Source organism: Dendrobates tinctorius, unplaced genomic scaffold (assembly GCF_039654945.1).
Source record: "Dendrobates tinctorius isolate UK_male_01 unplaced genomic scaffold, ASM3965494v1 ptg000189l, whole genome shotgun sequence".
NCBI lineage: Eukaryota > Metazoa > Chordata > Amphibia > Anura > Dendrobatidae > Dendrobates > Dendrobates tinctorius.
In genome coordinates this window covers 5,428,669-5,447,913 of record NW_027361856.1, presented here as the reverse complement: position 1 = coordinate 5,447,913, position 19,245 = coordinate 5,428,669, and the positions used below count along the sequence as shown (strand labels likewise).

The window sequence follows — 19,245 nt, the reverse complement described above, 5'->3', positions numbered from 1 at the left end:
GTGTACAGCAGAGCCCGGCTGTCCTCTCCCATCACATACATATATGGTGTGTACAGGAGGTGTGTGTATATAGTGAGTGTAGAGCAGAGCCCGGCTGTCCTCTCCCATCACATACATATATGGTGTATACAGGAGGTGTGTGTATATAGTGAGTGTAGAGCAGAGCCCGGCTGTCCTTTCCCATCACATACATATATGGTGCATACAGGAGGTGTGTGTACAGTGTGTGTATATAGTGAGTGTAGAGCGGAGCCTGGCTGTCCTCTCCCATCACATACATATATGGTGCATACAGGAGGTGTGTGTGTATATAGTGAGTGTACAGCAGAGCCCGGCTGTCCTCTCCCATCACATACATATATGGTGCATACAGGTGTGTGTGTATATAGTGAGTGTACAGCAGAGCCCGGCTGCACTCTCCCATCACATACATATATGGTGCATACAGGAGGTGTGTGTATATAGTGAGTGTACAGCAGAGCCCGGCTGTCCTCTCCCATCACATACATATAGTGCATACAGGAGGTGAGTGTACAGCAGAGCCAGGCTGTCCTCTCCCATCACATACATATATGGTGTGTGTGTATATAGTGAGTGTACAGCAGAGCCCGGCTGTCCTCTCCCATCACATACATATATGGTGTATACAGGAGGTGTGTGTATATAGTGAGTGTAGAGCGGAGCCCGGCTGTCCTCTCCCATCACATACATATATGGTGCATACAGGAGATGTGTGTACAGTGTGTATATATAGTGAGTGTAGAGCGGAGCCCGGCTGTCCTCCCTCATCACATACATATATGGTGCATACAGGAGGTGTGTGTATATATAGTGAGTGTAGAGCGGAGCCCGGCTGTCCTCCCCCATCACATACATATATGGTGCATACAGGAGGTGTGTGTGTGTGTGTGTATATAGTGAGTGTAAAGCAGAGCCCGGCTGTCCTCTCCCATCACATACATATATGGTGCATACAGGAGGTGTGTGTATATATAGTGAGTGTAGAGCGGAGCCCGGCTGTCCTCCCCCATCACATACATATATGGTGTATACAGGAGGTGTGTGTGTGTGTATATAGTGAGTGTAAAGCAGAGCCCGGCTGTCCTCTCCCATCACATACATATATGGTGTATGCAGGAGGTGTGTGTGTGTATATATAGTGAGTATAGAGCAGAGCCCGGCTGTCCTCTCCCATCACATACATATATGGTGTATACAGGAGGTGTGTGTATATAGTGAGTGTAGAGCAGAGCCTGGCAGTCCTCTCCCATCACATACATATATGGTGTATACAGGCGCTGTGTGTGTATATAGTGTGTGTACATCAGAGCCCGGCTGTCCTCTCCCATCACATACATATATGGTGTGTACAGGAGGTGTGTGTATATAGTGAGTGTACAGCAGAGCCCGGCTTTCCTCTCCCATCACATACATATATGGTGTATACAGGAGGTGTGTGTGTATATAGTGAGTGTAGAGCAGAGTCCGGCTGTCCTCTCCCATCACATACATATATGGTGCATACAGGAGGTGTGTGTGTGTGTATATAGTGAGTGTACAGCAGAGCCAGGCTGTCCTCTCCCATCACATACATATATGGTGTGTACAGGAGGTGTGTGTATATAGTGAGTGTAGAGCAGAGCCCGGCTGTCCTCTCCCATCACATACATATATGGTGCATACAGGAGGTGTGTGTGTGTGTGTGTGTATATAGTGAGTGTACAGCAGAGCCCGGCTGTCCTCTCCCATCACATACATATATGGTGCATACAGGAGGTGTGTGTATATAGTGAGTGTAGAGCGGAGCCTGGCTATCCTCTCCCATCACATACATATATGGTGCATACAGGAGGTGTGTGTATATAGTGATGAGTGTACAGCAGAGCCCGGCTGTCCTCTCCCATCACATACATATATGGTGCATACAGGAGGTGTGTGTGTATATAGTGAGTGTACAGCAGAGCCGGGCTGTCCTCTCCCATCACATACATATATGGTGTATACAGGAGGTGTGTGTGTATATAGTGAGTGTACAGCAGAGCCCGGCTGTCCTCTCCCATCACATACATATATGGTGTATACAGGAGGTGTGTGTATATAGTGAGTGTAGAGCAGAGCCCGGCTGTCCTCTCCCATCACATACATATATGGTGCATACAGGAGGTGTGTGTACAGTGTGTATATATAGTGAGTGTAGAGCAGAGCCCGGCTGTCCTCTCCCATCACATACATATATGGTGTATGCAGGAGGTGTGTGTATATAGTGAGTGTAGAGCGGAGCCCGGCTGTCCTCTCCCATCACATACATATATGGTGTATACAGGAGGTGTGTGTACAGTGTGTATATATGAGTGTAGAGCGGAGCCCGGCTGTCCTCTCCCATCACATACATATATGGTGCATACAGGAGGTGTGTGTACAGTGTGTATATATAGTGAGTTTAGAGCGGAGCCCGGCTGTCCTCCCCCATCACATACATACATGGTGTATACAGGAGGTGTGTGTATATAGTGAGTGTACAGCAGAGCCCGGCTGTCCTCTCCCATCACATACATATATCGTGCATACAGGAGTTGTGTGTGTGTGTGTGTGTGTGTATAGTGAGTGTAGAGCAGAGCCCGGCTGTCCTCTCCCATCACATACATATATGGTGCATACAGGAGGTGTGTGTGTATATAGTGAGTGTACAGCAGAGCCCGGCTGTCCTCTCCTATCACATACATATATGGTGCATACAGGAGGTGTGTGTGTATATAGTGAGTGTACAGCAGAGCCCGGCTGTCCTCTCCCATCACATACATATATGGTGCATACAGGAGGTGTGTGTGTATATAGTGAGTGTAGAGCGGAGCCCGGCTGTCCTCTCCCATCACATACATATATGGTGTATACAGGCGGTGTGTGTACAGTGCATATATAGTGTGTAGAGCAGAGCCCGGCTGTCCTCTCCCATCACATACGTATATGGTGCATACAGGTGTGTGTGTGTGTGTATATAGTGAGTGTACAGCAGAGCCCGGCTGTCCTCTCCCATCACATACATATATGGTGTATACAGGCACTGTGTGTATATAGTGAGTGTACAGCAGAGCCCGGCTGTCCTCTCCCATCACATACATATATGGTGTGTACAGGAGGTGTGTGTGTATATAGTGAGTGTAGAGCAGAGCCCGGCTGTCCTCTCCCATCACATACATATATGGTGTATACAGGAGGTGTGTGTATATAGTGAGTGTAGAGCGGAGCCCGGCTGTCCTCTCCCATCACATACATATATGGTGTATACAGGAGTTGTGTGTGTGTGTATATAATGAGGGTAGAGCAGAGCCCGGCTGTCCTCTCCCATCACATACATATATGGTGTATACAAGAGGTGTGTATATAGTGAGTGTAGAGCGGAGCCCGGCTGTCCTCTCCCATCACATACATATATGGTGTATACAGGCGGTGTGTGTACAGTGCATATATAGTGTGTAGAGCGGAGCCCGGCTGTCCTCTCCCATCACATACATATATGGTGCATACAGGAGGTGTGTGTGTATATAGTGAGTGTAGAGCGGAGCCCGGCTGTCCTCTCCCATCACATACATATATGGTGTATACAGGCGGTGTGTGTACAGTGCATATATAGTGTGTAGAACAGAGCCCGGCTGTCCTCTCCCATCACATACATATATGGTGTATACAGGAGGTGTGTGTGTGTGTGTGTGTGTGTGTATATATATAGTGAGTGTACAGCAGATCCCGGCTGTCCTCTCCCATCACATACATATATGGTGCATACAGGAGGTGTGTGTGTATATAGTGAGTGTACAGCAGAGCCCGGCTGTCCTCTCCCATCACTTACATATATGGTGTGTACAGGAGGTGTGTGTATATAGTGAGTGTACAGCAAAGCTAGGCTGTCCTCTCCCATCACATACATATATGGTGTATACAGGCACTGTGTGTATATAGTGAGTGTACAGCAGAGCCCGGCTGTCCTCTCCCATCACATACATATATGGTGTGTACAGAAGGTGTGTGTATATAGTGAGTGTAGAGCAGAGCCCGGCTGTCCTCTCCCATCACATACATATATGGTGTATACAGGAGGTGTGTGTGTATATAGTGAGTGTAGAGCGGAGCCTGGCTGTCCTCTCCCATCACATACATATATGGTGCATACAGGAGGTGTGTGTATATAGTGAGTGTACAGCAGAGCCCGGCTGTCCTCTCCCATCACATACATATATGGTGCATACAGGAGGTGTGTGTGTGTATATAGTGAGTGTACAGCAGAGCCGGGCTGTCCTCTCCCATCACATACATATATGGTGTATACAGGAGGTGTGTGTGTATATAGTGAGTGTACAGCAGAGCCCGGCTGTCCTCTCCCATCACATACATATATGGTGTATGCAGGAGGTGTGTGTATATAGTGAGTGTAGAGCGGAGCCCGGCTGTCCTCTCCCATCACATACATATATGGTGTATACAGGAGGTGTGTGTACAGTGTGTATATATAATGAGTGTAGAGCGGAGCCCGGCTGTCCTCTCCCATCACATACATATATGGTGCATACAGGAGGTGTGTGTACAGTGTGTATATATAGTGAGTTTAGAGCGGAGCCCGGCTGTCCTCCCCCATCACATACATACATGGTGTATACAGGAGGTGTGTGTATATAGTGAGTGTACAGCAGAGCCCGGCTGTCCTCTCCCATCACATACAACTCCTGTATGCACGATATATGTATGTGATGGGAGAGGACAGCCGGGCTCTGCTGTACACTCACTATATACACACACCTCCTGTATGCACCATATATGTATGTGATGGGAGAGGACAGCCGGGCTCTGCTCTACACTCACTATACACACACACACACACACACACACACACACACACACACACACACACACACACACACACACACACACCTCCTGTATGCACGATATATGTGTGTGTGTGTGTGTGTGTATATAGTGAGTGTAGAGCAGAGCCCGGCTGTCCTCTCCCATCACATACATATATGGTGCATACAGGAGGTGTGTGTATATAGTGAGTGTACAGCAGAGCCCGGCTGTCCTCTCCTATCACATACATATATGGTGCATACAGGAGGTGTGTGTGTATATATAGTGAGTGTACAGCAGAGCCCGGCTGTCCTCTCCCATCACATACATATATGGTGCATATAGGAGGTGTGTGTGTATATAGTGAGTGTACAGCAGAGCCCGGCTGTCCTCTCCCATCACATACGTATATGGTGCATACAGGTGTGTGTGTGTATATAGTGAGTGTACAGCAGAGCCCGGCTGTCCTCTCCTATCACATACATATATGGTGCATACAGGAGGTGTGTGTGTATATATAGTGAGTGTACAGCAGAGCCCGGCTGTCCTCTCCCATCACATACATATATGGTGCATATAGGAGGTGTGTGTGTATATAGTGAGTGTACAGCAGAGCCCGGCTGTCCTCTCCCATCACATACATATATGGTGTATACAGGCACTGTGTGTATATAGTGAGTGTACAGCAGAGCCCGGCTGTCCTCTCCCATCACATACATATATGGTGTGTACAGGAGGTGTGTGTGTATATAGTGAGTGTAGAGCAGAGCCCGGCTGTCCTCTCCCATCACATACATATATGGTGTATACAGGAGGTGTGTGTATATAGTGAGTGTAGAGCGGAGCCCGGCTGTCCTCTCCCATCACATACATATATGGTGTATACAGGAGGTGAGTGTAGAGCAGAGCCCGGCTGTCCTCTCCCATCACATACATATATGGTGTATGCAGGAGGTGTGTGTATATATTGAGTGTAGAGCAGAGCCCGGCTGTCCTCTCCCATCACATACATATATGGTGTATACAGGAGGTGTGTGTATATAGTGAGTGTAGAGCGGAGCCCGGCTGTCCTCTCCCATCACATACATATATGGTGTATACAGGAGGTGTGTGTGTGTGTGTGTGTGTGTATATAATGAGGGTAGAGCAGAGCCCGGCTGTCCTCTCCCATCACATACATATATGGTGTATACAGGCGGTGTGTGTGTATATAGTGAGTGTAGAGCGGAGCCCGGCTGTCCTCTCCCATCACATACATATATGGTGTATACAGGAGTTGTGTGTGTATATAATGAGGGTAGAGCAGAGCCCGGCTGTCCTCTCCCATCACATACATATATGGTGTATACAGGCGGTGTGTGTACAGTGCATATATAGTGTGTAGAGCAGAGCCCGGCTGTCCTCTCCCATCACATACATATATGGTGTATACAGGAGGTGAGTGTAGAACAGAGCCCGGCTGTCCTCTCCCATCACATACATATATGGTGTATACAGGAGGTGTGTGTGTGTGTGTGTGTGTATATATAGTGAGTGTACAGCAGATCCCGGCTGTCCTCTCCCATCACATACATATATGGTGTATACAGGAGGTGAGTGTAGAGCAGAGCCCGGCTGTCCTCTCCCATCACATACATATATGGTGCATACAGGAGGTGTGTGTGTATATAGTGAGTGTACAGCAGAGCCCGGCTGTCCTCTCCCATCACATACATATATGGTGTGTACAGGAGGTGTGTGTATATAGTGAGTGTACAGCAAAGCCAGGCTGTCCTCTCCCATCACATACATATATGGTGTATACAGGCACTGTGTGTATATAGTGAGTGTACAGCAGAGCCCGGCTGTCCTCTCCCATCACATACATATATGGTGTGTACAGAAGGTGTGTGTATATAGTGAGTGTAGAGCAGAGCCCGGCTGTCCTCTCCCATCACATACATATATGGTGTATACAGGAGGTGTGTGTGTATATAGTGAGTGTAGAGCGGAGCCTGGCTGTCCTCTCCCATCACATACATACTGTATATGGTGCATACAGGAGGTGTGTGTATATAGTGAGTGTACAGCAGAGCCCGGCTGTCCTCTCCCATCACATACATATATGGTGCATACAGGAGGTGTGTGTGTATATAGTGAGTGTACAGCAGAGCCCGGCTGTCCTCTCCCATCACGTACATATATGGTGCATACAGGAGGTGTGTGTGTATATAGTGAGTGTAGAGCGGAGCCTGGCTGTCCTCTCCCATCACATACATATATGGTGTGTACAGGAGGTGTGTGTATATAGTGAGTGTAGAGCGGAGCCCGGCTGTCCTCTCCCATCACATACATATATGGTGTATGCAGGAGGTGTGTGTGTGTATATAGTGTGTGTGTGTATATATAGTGAGTGTAGAGCGGAGCCTGGCTGTCCTCTCCCATCACATACATATATGGTGCATACAGGAGGTGTGTGTATATATAGTGAGTGTAGAGCGGAGCCCGGCTGTCCTCTCCCATCACATACATATATGGTGTATCCAGGAGGTGTGTGTACAGTGTATATATAGTGTGTAGAGCAGAGCCCGGCTGTCCTCTCCCATCACATACATATATGGTGTATAAAGGCGGTGTGTGTGTGTATATAGTGAGTGTTGAGCAGAGCCCGGCTGTCCTCTCCCATCACATATATGGTGTATACAGGAGGTGTGTGTACAGTGTATATATAGTGAGTGTAGAGTAGAGCCCGGCTGTCCTCTCCCATCACATACATATATGGTGTATAAAGGCAGTGTGTATATAGTGAGTGTAGAGCGGAGCCCGGCTGTCCTCTCCCGTCACATACATAGATGGTGTATACAGGAGGTGTGTGTACAGTGTATATATAGTGAGTGTAGAGCAGAGCCCGGCTATCCTCTCCCATCACATACAGTGCCTACAAGTAGTATTCAACCGCCTGCAGATTCAGCAGGTTTACACATTCGGAATTAACTTGGCATTGTGACAATTGGACTGTAGATCAGCCTGGAAGTGTGAAATGCACTGCAGCAAAAAAGAATGTTATTTCTTTGTTTAATTTTTTTTTTTAAATTGTGAAGTTTTTTTAGAGGGTCATTTATTATTCAACCCCTCAAACCACCAGAATTCTGTTTGGTTCCCCTAAAGTATTAAGAAGTATTTCAGGCACAAAGAACAATGAGCTTCACATGTTTGGATTAATTATCTTTTTCCAGCCTTTTCTGACTATTTAAGACCCTCCCCAAACTTGTGAACAGCACTCATACATGGTCAACATGGGAAAGACAAAGGAGCATTCCAAGGCCATCAGAGACAAGATCGTGGAGAGTCACAAGGCTGGCAAGGGGTACAAAACCCTTTCCAAGGAGTTAGGCCTACCTGTCTCCACTGTTGGGAGCATCATCCGGAAGTGGAAGGCTTATGGAACTACTGTTAGCATTCCACGGCCTGGACAGCCTTTGAAAGTTTCCTCCCGTGCCGAGGCCAGGCTTGTCCGAAGAGTTAAGGCTAACCCAAGGACAACAAGGAAGGAGCTCCGGGAAGATCTCATGGCAGTGGGGACATTGGTTTCAGTCAATACCATAAGTAACGTACTCCACCGCAATGGTCTCCGTTCCAGACGAGCCCGTAAGGTACCTTTACTTTCAAAGCGTCATGTCAAGGCTCGTCTACAGTTTGCAGGGGGTTGAATACTACTTGTAGGCACTGTATGGTGTGTACAGGAGGTGTGTGTACAGTGTATATATAGTGGGAGAGGACAGCCGGGCTCTGCTCTACACTCATCACATACATGTATGGCGTGTGTATATAGTGAGTGTAGAGCAGAGCTCGGCTGTCCTCTCCCTTCACATACATATATGGTGTATACAGGAGGTGTGTGTGTGTATATAGTGAGTGTACAGCAGAGCCCGGCTGTCCTCTCCCATCACATACATATATGGTGTATACAGGAGGTGTGTGTATATAGTGAGTGTACAGCAGAGCCCGGCTGTCCTCTCACATACATATATGGTGAATACAGGAGGTGTGTGTACAGTGTGTGTGTATATAGTGAGTGTACAGCAGAGCCCGGCTGTCCTCTCCCATCACATACATATATGGTGCATACACGAGGTGTGTGTATATAGTGAGTGTACAGCAGAGCCCGGCTATCCTCTCCCGTCACATACATATATGGTGCATACAGGAGGTGTGTGTATATAGTGAGTGTACAGCAGAGCCTGGCTGTCCTCTCCCATCACATACATATATGGTGCATACAGGAGGTGTGTGTGTATATAGTGAGTGTACAGCAGAGCCAGGCTGTCCTCTCCCATCACATACATATATGGTGTGTACAGGAGGTGTGTGTATATAGTGAGTGTACAGCAGAGCCAGGCTGTCCTCTCCCATCACATACATATATGGTGTATACAGGCACTGTGTGTATATAGTGAGTGTACAGCAGAGCCCGGCTGTCCTCTCCCATCACATACATATATGGTGTATACAGGAGGTGTGTGTATATAGTGAGTGTAGAGCAGAGCCCGGCTGTCCTTTCCCATCACATACATATATCTTGCATACAGGAGGTGTGTGTACAGTGTGTGTATATAGTGAGTGTAGAGCGGAGCCTGGCTGTCCTCTCCCATCACATACATATATGGTGCATACAGGAGGTGTGTGTATATAGTGAGTGTACAGCAGAGCCCGGCTGTCCTCTCCCATCACATACATATATGGTGTATATAGTGAGTGTACAGCAGAGCCCGGCTGTCCTCTCCCATCACATACATATATGGTGCATACAGGTGTGTGTGTATATAGTGAGTGTAGAGCAGAGCCCGGCTGTCCTCCCCCATCACATACATATATGGTGTATACAGGAGGTGTGTGTGTGTATATAGTGAGTGTAAAGCAGAGCCCGGCTGTCCTCTCCCATCACATACATATATGGTGTATACAGGAGGTGTGTGTATATAGTGAGTGTAGAGCGGCGCCCGGCTGTCCTCTCCCATCACATACATATATGGTGTATACAGGAGGTGAGTGTAGAGCGGAGCCCGGCTGTCCTCTCCCATCACATACATATATGGTGTATACAGGAGGTGTGTGTATATAGTGAGTGTAGAGCAGAGCCCGGCTGTCCTCTCCCATCACATACATATATGGTGTATACAGGCGCTGTGTGTGTATATAGTGAGTGTACAGCAGAGCCCGGCTATCCTCTCCCATCACATACATATATGGTGTATACAGGAGGTGTGTGTACTGTGTATATATAGTGAGTGTAGAGCAGAGCCCGGCTGTCCTCTCCCATCACATACATATATGGTGTATTCAGGAGGTGTGTGTGTGTATATAGTGAGTGTAGAGCGGAGCCCGGCTGTCCTCTCCCATCACATACATATATGGTGTATACAGGAGTTGTGTGTGTGTGTGTGTGTGTGTGTGTGTGTGTGTATATATAATGAGGGTAGAGCAGAGCCCGGCTGTCCTCTCCCATCACATACATATATGGTGTATACAGGAGGTGTGTATATAGTGAGTGTAGAGCAGAGCCCGGCTGTTCTCTCCCATCACATACATATATGGTGCATACAGGAGGTGTGTGTGTGTATATATAGTGAGTGTACAGCAGAGCCCGGCTGTCCTCTCCCATCACATATATGGTGTATACAGGAGGTGAGTGTAGAGCAGAGCACGGCTGTCCTCTCCCATCACATACATATATGGTGTGTACAGGAGGTGTGTGTATATAGTGAGTGTAGAGCAGAGCCCGGCTGTCCTCTCCCATCACATACATATTTGGTGTATACAGGCACTGTGTGTATATAGTGAGTGTACAGCAGAGCCCGGCTGTCCTCTCCCATCACATACATATATGGTGTGTATAGGAGGTGTATGTATATAGTGAGTGTAGAGTAGAGCCCGGCTGTCCTCTCCCATCACATACATATATGGTGTATACAGGAGGTGTGTGTGTATATAGTGAGTGTAGAGCAGAGCCCGGCTGTCCTCTCCCATCACATACATATATGGTGTATACAGGAGGTGTGTGTGTGTATATAGTGAGTGTACAGCAGAGCCCGGCTGTCCTCTCCCATCACATACATATATGGTGCATACAGGAGGTGTGTGTGTACAGTGTGTGTATATAGTGAGTGTAGAGCGGAGCCTGGCTGTCCTCTCCCATCACATACATACTGTATATGGTGCATACAGGAGGTGTGTGTGTATATAGTGAGTGAACAGCAGAGCACGGCTGTCCTCTCCCATCACATACATATATGGTGCATACAGGAGCTGTGTGTATATAGTGAGTGTACAGCAGAGCCCGGCTGTCCTCTCCCATCACATACATATATGGTGCATACAGGAGGTGTGTGTGTATATAGTGAGTGTACAGCAGAGCCCGGCTGTCCTCTCCCATCACATACATATATGGTGCATACAGGAGGTGTGTGTATATATAGTGAGTGTACAGCAGAGCCCGGCTGTCCTCTCCCATCACATACATATATGGTGCATACAGGAGGTGTGTGTATATAGTGAGTGTAGAGCGGAGCCCGGCTGTCCTCTCCCATCACATACATATATGGTGTATACAGGCGCTGTGTGTGTATATAGTGAGTGTACAGCAGAGCCCGGCTGTCCTCTCCCATCACATACATATATGGTGTATGCAGGAGGTGTGTGTATATATTGAGTGTAGAAGGGAGCCCGGCTGTCCTCTCCCATCACATACATATATGGTGTATACAGGATGTGTGTGTACAGTGTGTATATATAGTGAGTTTAGAGCGGAGCCCGGCTGTCCTCCCCCATCACATACATATATGGTGTATACAGGCGGTGTGTGTGTGTGTATATAGTGAGTGTAAAGCAGAGCCCGGCTGTCCTCTCCCATCACATACATATATGGTGTATACAGGAGGTGTGTGTGTATATAGTGAGTGTAGAGCGGAGCCCGGCTGTCCTCTCCCATCACATACATATATGGTGTATACAGGAGGTGTGTGTGTATATAGTGAGTGTAGAGCGGAGCCTGGCTGTCCTCTCCCATCACATACATATATGGTGTATACAGGAGGTGTGTGTATATAGTGAGTGTAGAGCAGAGCCCGGCTGTCCTCTCCCATCACATACATATATGGTGTATACAGGCGCTGTGTGTGTATATAGTGAGTGTACAGCAGAGCCCGGCTATCCTCTCCCATCACATACATATATGGTGTATACAGGAGGTGTGTGTACTGTGTATATATAGTGAGTGTAGAGCTGAGCCTGGCTGTCCTCTCCCATCACATACATATATGGTGTATACAGGAGGTGTGTGTATATAGTGAGTGTAGAGCGGAGCCCGGCTGTCCTCTCCCATCACATACATATATGGTGTATACAGGAGTTGTGTGTGTATATAATGAGGGTAGAGCAGAGCCCGGCTGTCCTCTCCCATCACATACATATATGGTGTATACAGGAGGTGTGTATGTAGTGAGTGTAGAGCGGAGCCCGGCTGTCCTCTCCCATCACATACATATATGGTGTATACAGGCGGTGTGTGTACAGTGCATATATAGTGTGTAGAGCAGAGCCCGGCTGTCCTCTCCCATCACATACATATATGGTGTATACAGGAGGTGTGTATATAGTGAGTGTAGAGCGGAGCCCGGCTGTCCTCTCCCATCACATACATATATGGTGTATACAGGCGGTGTGTGTACAGTGCATATATAGTGTGTAGAGCAGAGCCCGGCTGTCCTCTCCCATCACATACATATATGGTGTATACAGGAGGTGAGTGTAGAGCAGAGCCCGGCTGTCCTCTCCCATCACATACATATATGGTGCATACAGGAGGTGTGTGTGTGTGTGTGTGTATATAGTGAGTGTACAGCAGAGCCCGGCTGTCCTCTCCCATCACATACATATATGGTGCATACAGGAGGTGTGTGTGTATATAGTGAGTGTACAGCAGAGCCAGGCTGTCCTCTCCCATCACATACATATATGGTGTGTACAGGAGGTGTGTGTATATAGTGAGTGTACAGCAGAGCCAGGCTGTCCTCTCCCATCACATACATATATGGTGTATACAGGAGGTGTGTGTGTATATAGTGAGTGTACAGCAGAGCCCGGCTGTCCTCTCCCATCACATACATATATGGTGCATACAGGAGGTGTGTGTATATAGTGAGTATAGAGCGGAGCCTGGCTGTCCTCTCCCATAACATACATACTGTATATGGTGCATACAGGAGGTGTGTGTGTATATAGTGAGTATACAGCAGAGCCCGGCTGTCCTCTCCCATCACATACATATATGGTGCATACAGGAGGTGTGTGTGTATATAGTGAGTGTAGAGCGGAGCCCGGCTGTCCTCTCCCATCACATACATATATGGTGTATACAGGAGGTGTGTGTGTATATAGTGAGTGTAGAGCGGAGCCTGGCTGTCCTCTCCCATCACATACATACACTCACTGGCCACTTTATTAGGTACACCTGTCCAACTGTGTGTTAAGACTTAATTTCTAATCAGCCAATCGCATGGCGGCAACTCAGTGCATTTAGGCATGTAGACATGGTCAAGACAATCTCCTGCAGTTCAAACCGAGCATCAGTATGGGGAAGAAAGGTGATTTGAGTGCCTTTGAACGTGGCATGATTGTTGGTGCCAGAAGGGCTGGTCTGAGTATTTCAGAAACTGCTGATCTACTGGGATTTTCACGCACAACCATCTCTAGGGTTTACAGAGAATGGTCCGAAAAAGAAAAAAAATCCAGTGAGCGGCAGTTCTGTGGCCGGAAATGCCTTGTTGATGCCAGAGGTCAGAGGAGAATGGGCAGACTGGTTCGAGCTGATAGAAAGGCAACAGTGACTCAAATTGCCACCCGTTACAACCAAGGTAGGCAGAAGAGCATCTCTGAACGCACAGTGCGTCGAACTTTGAGGCAGATGGGCTACAGCAGCAGAAGACCACACTGGGTACCACTCCTCTCAGCTAAGAACAGGAAACTGAGGCTACAATTTGCACAAGCTCATCGAAATTGGACAGTAGAAGATTGGAAAAACGTTGCCTGGTCTGATGAGTCTCGATTTCTGCTGCGACATTCGGATGGTAGGGTCAGAATTTGGCGTAAACAACATGAAAGCATGGATCCATCCTGCCTTGTATCAACGGTTCAGGCTGGTGGTGGTGGTGTCATGGTGTGGGGAATTTTTTCTGGGCACTCTTTGGGCCCCTTGGTACCAATTGAGCATCGTTGCAACGCCACAGCCTACCTGAGTATTGTTGCTGACCATGTCCATCCCTTTATGACCACAATGTACCCAACATCTGATGGCTACTTTCAGCAGGATAATGCGCCATGTCATAAAGCTCGAATCATCTCAGATTGGTTTCTTGAACATGACAATGAGTTTACTGTACTCAAATGGCCTCCTCAGTCACCAGATCTCAATCCAATAGAGCATCTTTGGGATGTGGTGGAACGGGAGATTCGCATCAGGGATGTGCAGCCGACAAATCTGCGCCAACTGTGTGATGCCATCATGTCAATATGGTCCAAAATCTCTGAGGAATGCTTCCAGCACCTTGTTGAATCTCTGCCACGAAGAATTGAGGCAGTTCTGAAGGCAAAAGGGGGTCCAACCCCTTACTAGCATGGTGTACCTAATAAAGTGGCCAGTGAGTGTATATGGTGTATCCAGGAGGTGTGTGTACAGTGTATATATAGTGTGTAGAGCAGAGCCCGGCTGTCCTCTCCCATCACATACATATATGGTGTATAAAGGCGGTGTGTGTGTGTGTGTGTGTGTGTGTGTGTATATAGTGAGTGTAGAGCAGAGCCCGGCTGTCCTCTCCCATCACATATATGGTGTATACAGGAGGTGTGTGTACAGTGTATATATAGTGAGTGTAGAGTAGAGCCCGGCTGTCCTCTCCCATCACATACATATATGGTGTATAAAGGCGGTGTGTGTACAGTGTGTATATAGTGAGTGTAGAGCAAAGCCCGGCTGTCCTCTCCCATCACATACATATATGGTGTATACAGGAGGTGTGTGTACAGTGTATATATAGTGAGTGTAGAGCAGAGCCCGGCTATCCTCTCCCATCACATACAGTGCCTACAAGTAGTATTCAACCGCCTGCAGATTCAGCAGGTTTACACATTCGGAATTAACTTGGCATTGTGACAATTGGACTGTAGATCAGCCTGGAAGTGTGAAATGCACTGCAGCAAAAAAGAATGTTATTTCTTTGTTTAATTTTTTTTTTTAAATTGTGAAGTTTTTTTAGAGGGTGATTTATTATTCAACCCCTCAAACCACCAGAATTCTGTTTGGTTCCCCTAAAGTATTAAGAAGTATTTCAGGCACAAAGAACAATGAGCTTCACATGTTTGGATTAATTATCTCTTTTTCCAGCCTTTTCTGACTATTTAAGACCCTCCCCAAACTTGTGAACAGCACTCATACATGGTCAACATGGGAAAGACAAAGGAGCATTCCAAGGCCATCAGAGACAAGATCGTGGAGAGTCACAAGGCTGGCAAGGGGTACAAAACCCTTTCCAAGGAGTTAGGCCTACCTGTCTCCACTGTTGGGAGCATCATCCGGAAGTGGAAGGCTTATGGAACTACTGTTAGCATTCCACGGCCTGGACAGCCTTTGAAAGTTTCCTCCCGTGCCGAGGCCAGGCTTGTCCGAAGAGTTAAGGCTAACCCAAGGACAACAAGGAAGGAGCTCCGGGAAGATCTCATGGCAGTGGGGACATTGGTTTCTGTCAATACCATAAGTAACGTACTCCACCGCAATGGTCTCCGTTCCAGACGAGCCCGTAAGGTACCTTTACTTTCAAAGCGTCATGTCAAGGCTCGTCTACAGTTTGCAGGGGGTTGAATACTACTTGTAGGCACTGTATGGTGTGTACAGGAGGTGTGTGTACAGTGTATATATAGTGTGTAGAGCAGAGCCCGGCTGTCCTCTCCCTTCACATACATATATGGTGTATACAGGAGGTGTGTATATATAGTGGGAGAGGACAGCCGGGCTCTGCTCTACACACCTCACATACATATATGGCGTGTGTATATAGTGAGTGTAGAGCAGAGCTCGGCTGTCCTCTCCCTTCACATACATATATGGTGTATACAGGAGGTGTGTGTGTGTATATAGTGAGTGTACAGCAGAGCCCGGCTGTCCTCTCCCATCACATACATATATGGTGCATACACGAGGTGTGTGTGTATATAGTGAGTGTACAGCAGAGCCCGGCTGTCCTCTCCCATCACATACATATATGGTGCATACAGGAGGTGTGTGTATATAGTGAGTGTACAGCAGAGCCCGGCTGTCCTCTCCCATCACATACATATATGGTGCATACAGGAGGTGTGTGTGTGTATATAGTGTGTGTAGAGCAGAGCCCGGCTGTCCTCTCCCATCACATACATATATGGTGTATATAGTGTGTGTAGAGCAGAGCCCGGCTGTCCTCTCCCATCACATACATATATGGTGTATATAGTGAGTGTAGAGCAGAGCCCGGCTGTCCTCTCCCATCACATACATATATTGTGTGTGTACAGTGTATATATAGTGAGTGTAGAGCAGAGCCCGGCTGTCCTCTCCCATCATATACATATGTGGTGTATACAGGCGCTTTGTGCATTTAGTGAGTGTACAGCAGATCCCGGCTGTCCTCTCCCATCACATACATATATGGTGCATACAGGAGGTGTGTGTACAGTGTGTATATATGAGTGTAGAGCGGAGCCCGGCTGTCCTCTCCCATCACATACATATATGGTGTATGCAGGAGGTGTGTGTATATAGTGAGTGTAGAGCGGAGCCCGGCTGTCCTCTCCCATCACATACATATATGGTGCATACAGGAGGTGTGTGTATATATAGTGAGTGTAGAGCGGAGTCCGGCTGTCCTCTCCCATCACATACATATATGGTGTATACAGGAGGTGAGTGTAGAGCGGAGTCCGGCTGTCCTCTCCCATCACATACATATATGGTGTATACAGGAGGTGTGTGTACAGTGTGTATATATAATGCGTGTAGAGTGGAACCCGGCTGTCCTCTCCCATCACATACATATATGGTGCATACAGGAGGTGTGTGTACAGTGTGTATATATAGTGAGTGTAGAGCAGATCCCGGCTGTCCTCTCCCATCACATACATATATGGTGTATACAGGAGGTGTGTGTATATAGTGAGTGTAGAGCAGAGCCCGGCTGTCCTCTCCCATCACATACATATATGGTGTATACAGGCGCTGTGTGTGTATATAGTGAGTGTACAGCAGAGCCCGGCTATCCTCTCCCATCACATACATATATGGTGTATACAGGCGCTGTGTACAGTGTATATATAGTGAGTGTAGAGCAGAGCCCGGCTGTCCTCTCCCATCATATACATATATGGTTCATACAGGCGCTGTGTGTATATAGTGAGTGTAGAGCAGAGCCCGGCTTTCCTCTCCCATCACATACTGTACATATATGGTGTATACATGCGCTGTGTGTGTATATAGTGAATGTACAGCAGAGCCCGGCTGTCCTCTCCCATCACATACATGTATGGTGCATACAGGAGGTGTGTGTTCAGTGTATATATAGTGAGTGTAGAGCAGTGCCCGGCTGTCCTCTCCCATCACATACATATATGGTGTATACAGGAGGTGTGTGTATATAGTGAGTGTAGAGCAGAGCCAGGCTGTCCTCTCCCATCACATACATATATGGTTCATACAGGCGCTGTGTGTATATAGTGAGTGTAGAGCAGAGCCCGGCTTTCCTCTCCCATCACATACTGTACATATATGGTGTATACATGCGCTGTGTGTGTGTATATAGTGAATGTACAGCAGAGCCCGGCTGTCCTCTCCCATCACATACATATATGGTGTATACAGGAGGTGTGTGTGTGTGTATATAGTGAGTGTACAGCAGAGCCCGGCTGCCCTCTCCCATCACATACATATATTGTGTGTGTACAGTGTATATATAGTGAGTGTACAGCAGAGCCCGGCTGTTCTCTCCCCATCACATACATATATGGTGTATACAGGAGGTGTGTGTGTGTGTATATAGTGAGTGTACAGCAGATCCCGGCTGTCCTCTCCCATCACATACATATATGGTGCATACAGGCACTGTGTGTATATAGTGAGTGTACAGCAGAGCCCGGCTGTCCTCTCCCATCACATACATATATGGTGCATACAGGCACTGTGTGTATATAGTGAGTGTAGAGCAGAGCCCGGCTGTCCTCTCCCATCACATACATTTATGGTGTATACAGGAGGTGTGTGTGTATATAGTGAGTGTACAGCAGATCCCGGCTGTCCTCTCCCCATCACATACATTTATGGTGCATACAGGCACTGTGTGTATATAGTGAGTGTACAGCAGAGCCCGGCTGTCCTCTCCCCATCACATACATATATGGTGTATACAGGAGGTGTGTGTGTGTATATAGTGAGTGAACAGCAGAGCCCGGCTGTCCTCTCCCATCATATACATATATGGTTCATACAGGCGCTGTGTGTATATAGTGAGTGTAGAGCAGAGCCCGGCTTTCCTCTCCCATCACATACTGTACATATATGGTGTATACATGCGCTGTGTGTGTATATAGTGAATGTACAGCAGAGCCCGGCTGTCCTCTCCCATCACATAAATATATGGTGTATACAGGAGGTGTGTGTGTATATAGTGAGTGTAGAGCAGAGCCAGGCTGTCCTCTCCCATCACATACATATATGGTTCATACAGGCGCTGTGTGTATATAGTGAGTGTAGAGCAGAGCCCGGCTTTCCTCTCCCATCACATACTGTACATATATGGTGTATACATGCGCTGTGTGTGTATATAGTGAATGTACAGCAGAGCCCGGCTGTCCTCTCCCATCACATAAATATATGGTGTATACAGGAGGTGTGTGTGTATATAGTGAGTGTAGAGCAGAGCCAGGCTGTCCTCTCCCATCACATACATATATGGTTCATACAGGCGCTGTGTGTATATAGTGAGTGTAGAGCAGAGCCCGGCTGTCCTCTCCCATCACATAAATATATGGTGTATACAGGAGGTGTGTGTGTATATAGTGAGTGTAGAGCAGAGCCAGGCTGTCCTCTCCCATCACATACATATATGGTTCATACAGGCGCTGTGTGTATATAGTGAGTGTAGAGCAGAGCCCGGCTGTCCTCTCCCATCACATACATATATGGTGCATACAGGAGGTGTGTGTTCAGTGTATATATAGTGAGTGTAGAGCAGAGCCCGGCTGTCCTCTCCCATCACATACATATATGGTGTATACAGGAGGTGTGTGTGTATATAGTTAGTGTAGAGCAGAGCCCGGCTGTCCTCTCCCATCACATACATATATGGTGCA

General features: G+C 47.5%; 1 protein-coding gene across 4 annotated transcripts in view; it reads left to right on the top strand.

Moving 5' to 3' along the window:
* LOC141055651 (farnesyl pyrophosphate synthase-like) overlaps positions 1-19,245 on the top strand; it is a 51,769-nt gene that overhangs the window by 10,030 nt on the left and 22,494 nt on the right. The window contains exon 1 of one of the 4 annotated variants that reach the window (XM_073552313.1): positions 15,237-15,673. The exons of the other annotated variants lie outside the window; for them this stretch is intronic. Coding sequence (XP_073408414.1) covers positions 15,308-15,673 — 366 coding nt within the window. The 5' untranslated portion in view covers positions 15,237-15,307. Of the gene's footprint in view, positions 1-15,236; positions 15,674-19,245 lie in introns of those variants that run through there. 4 annotated transcript variants of the gene reach the window in all.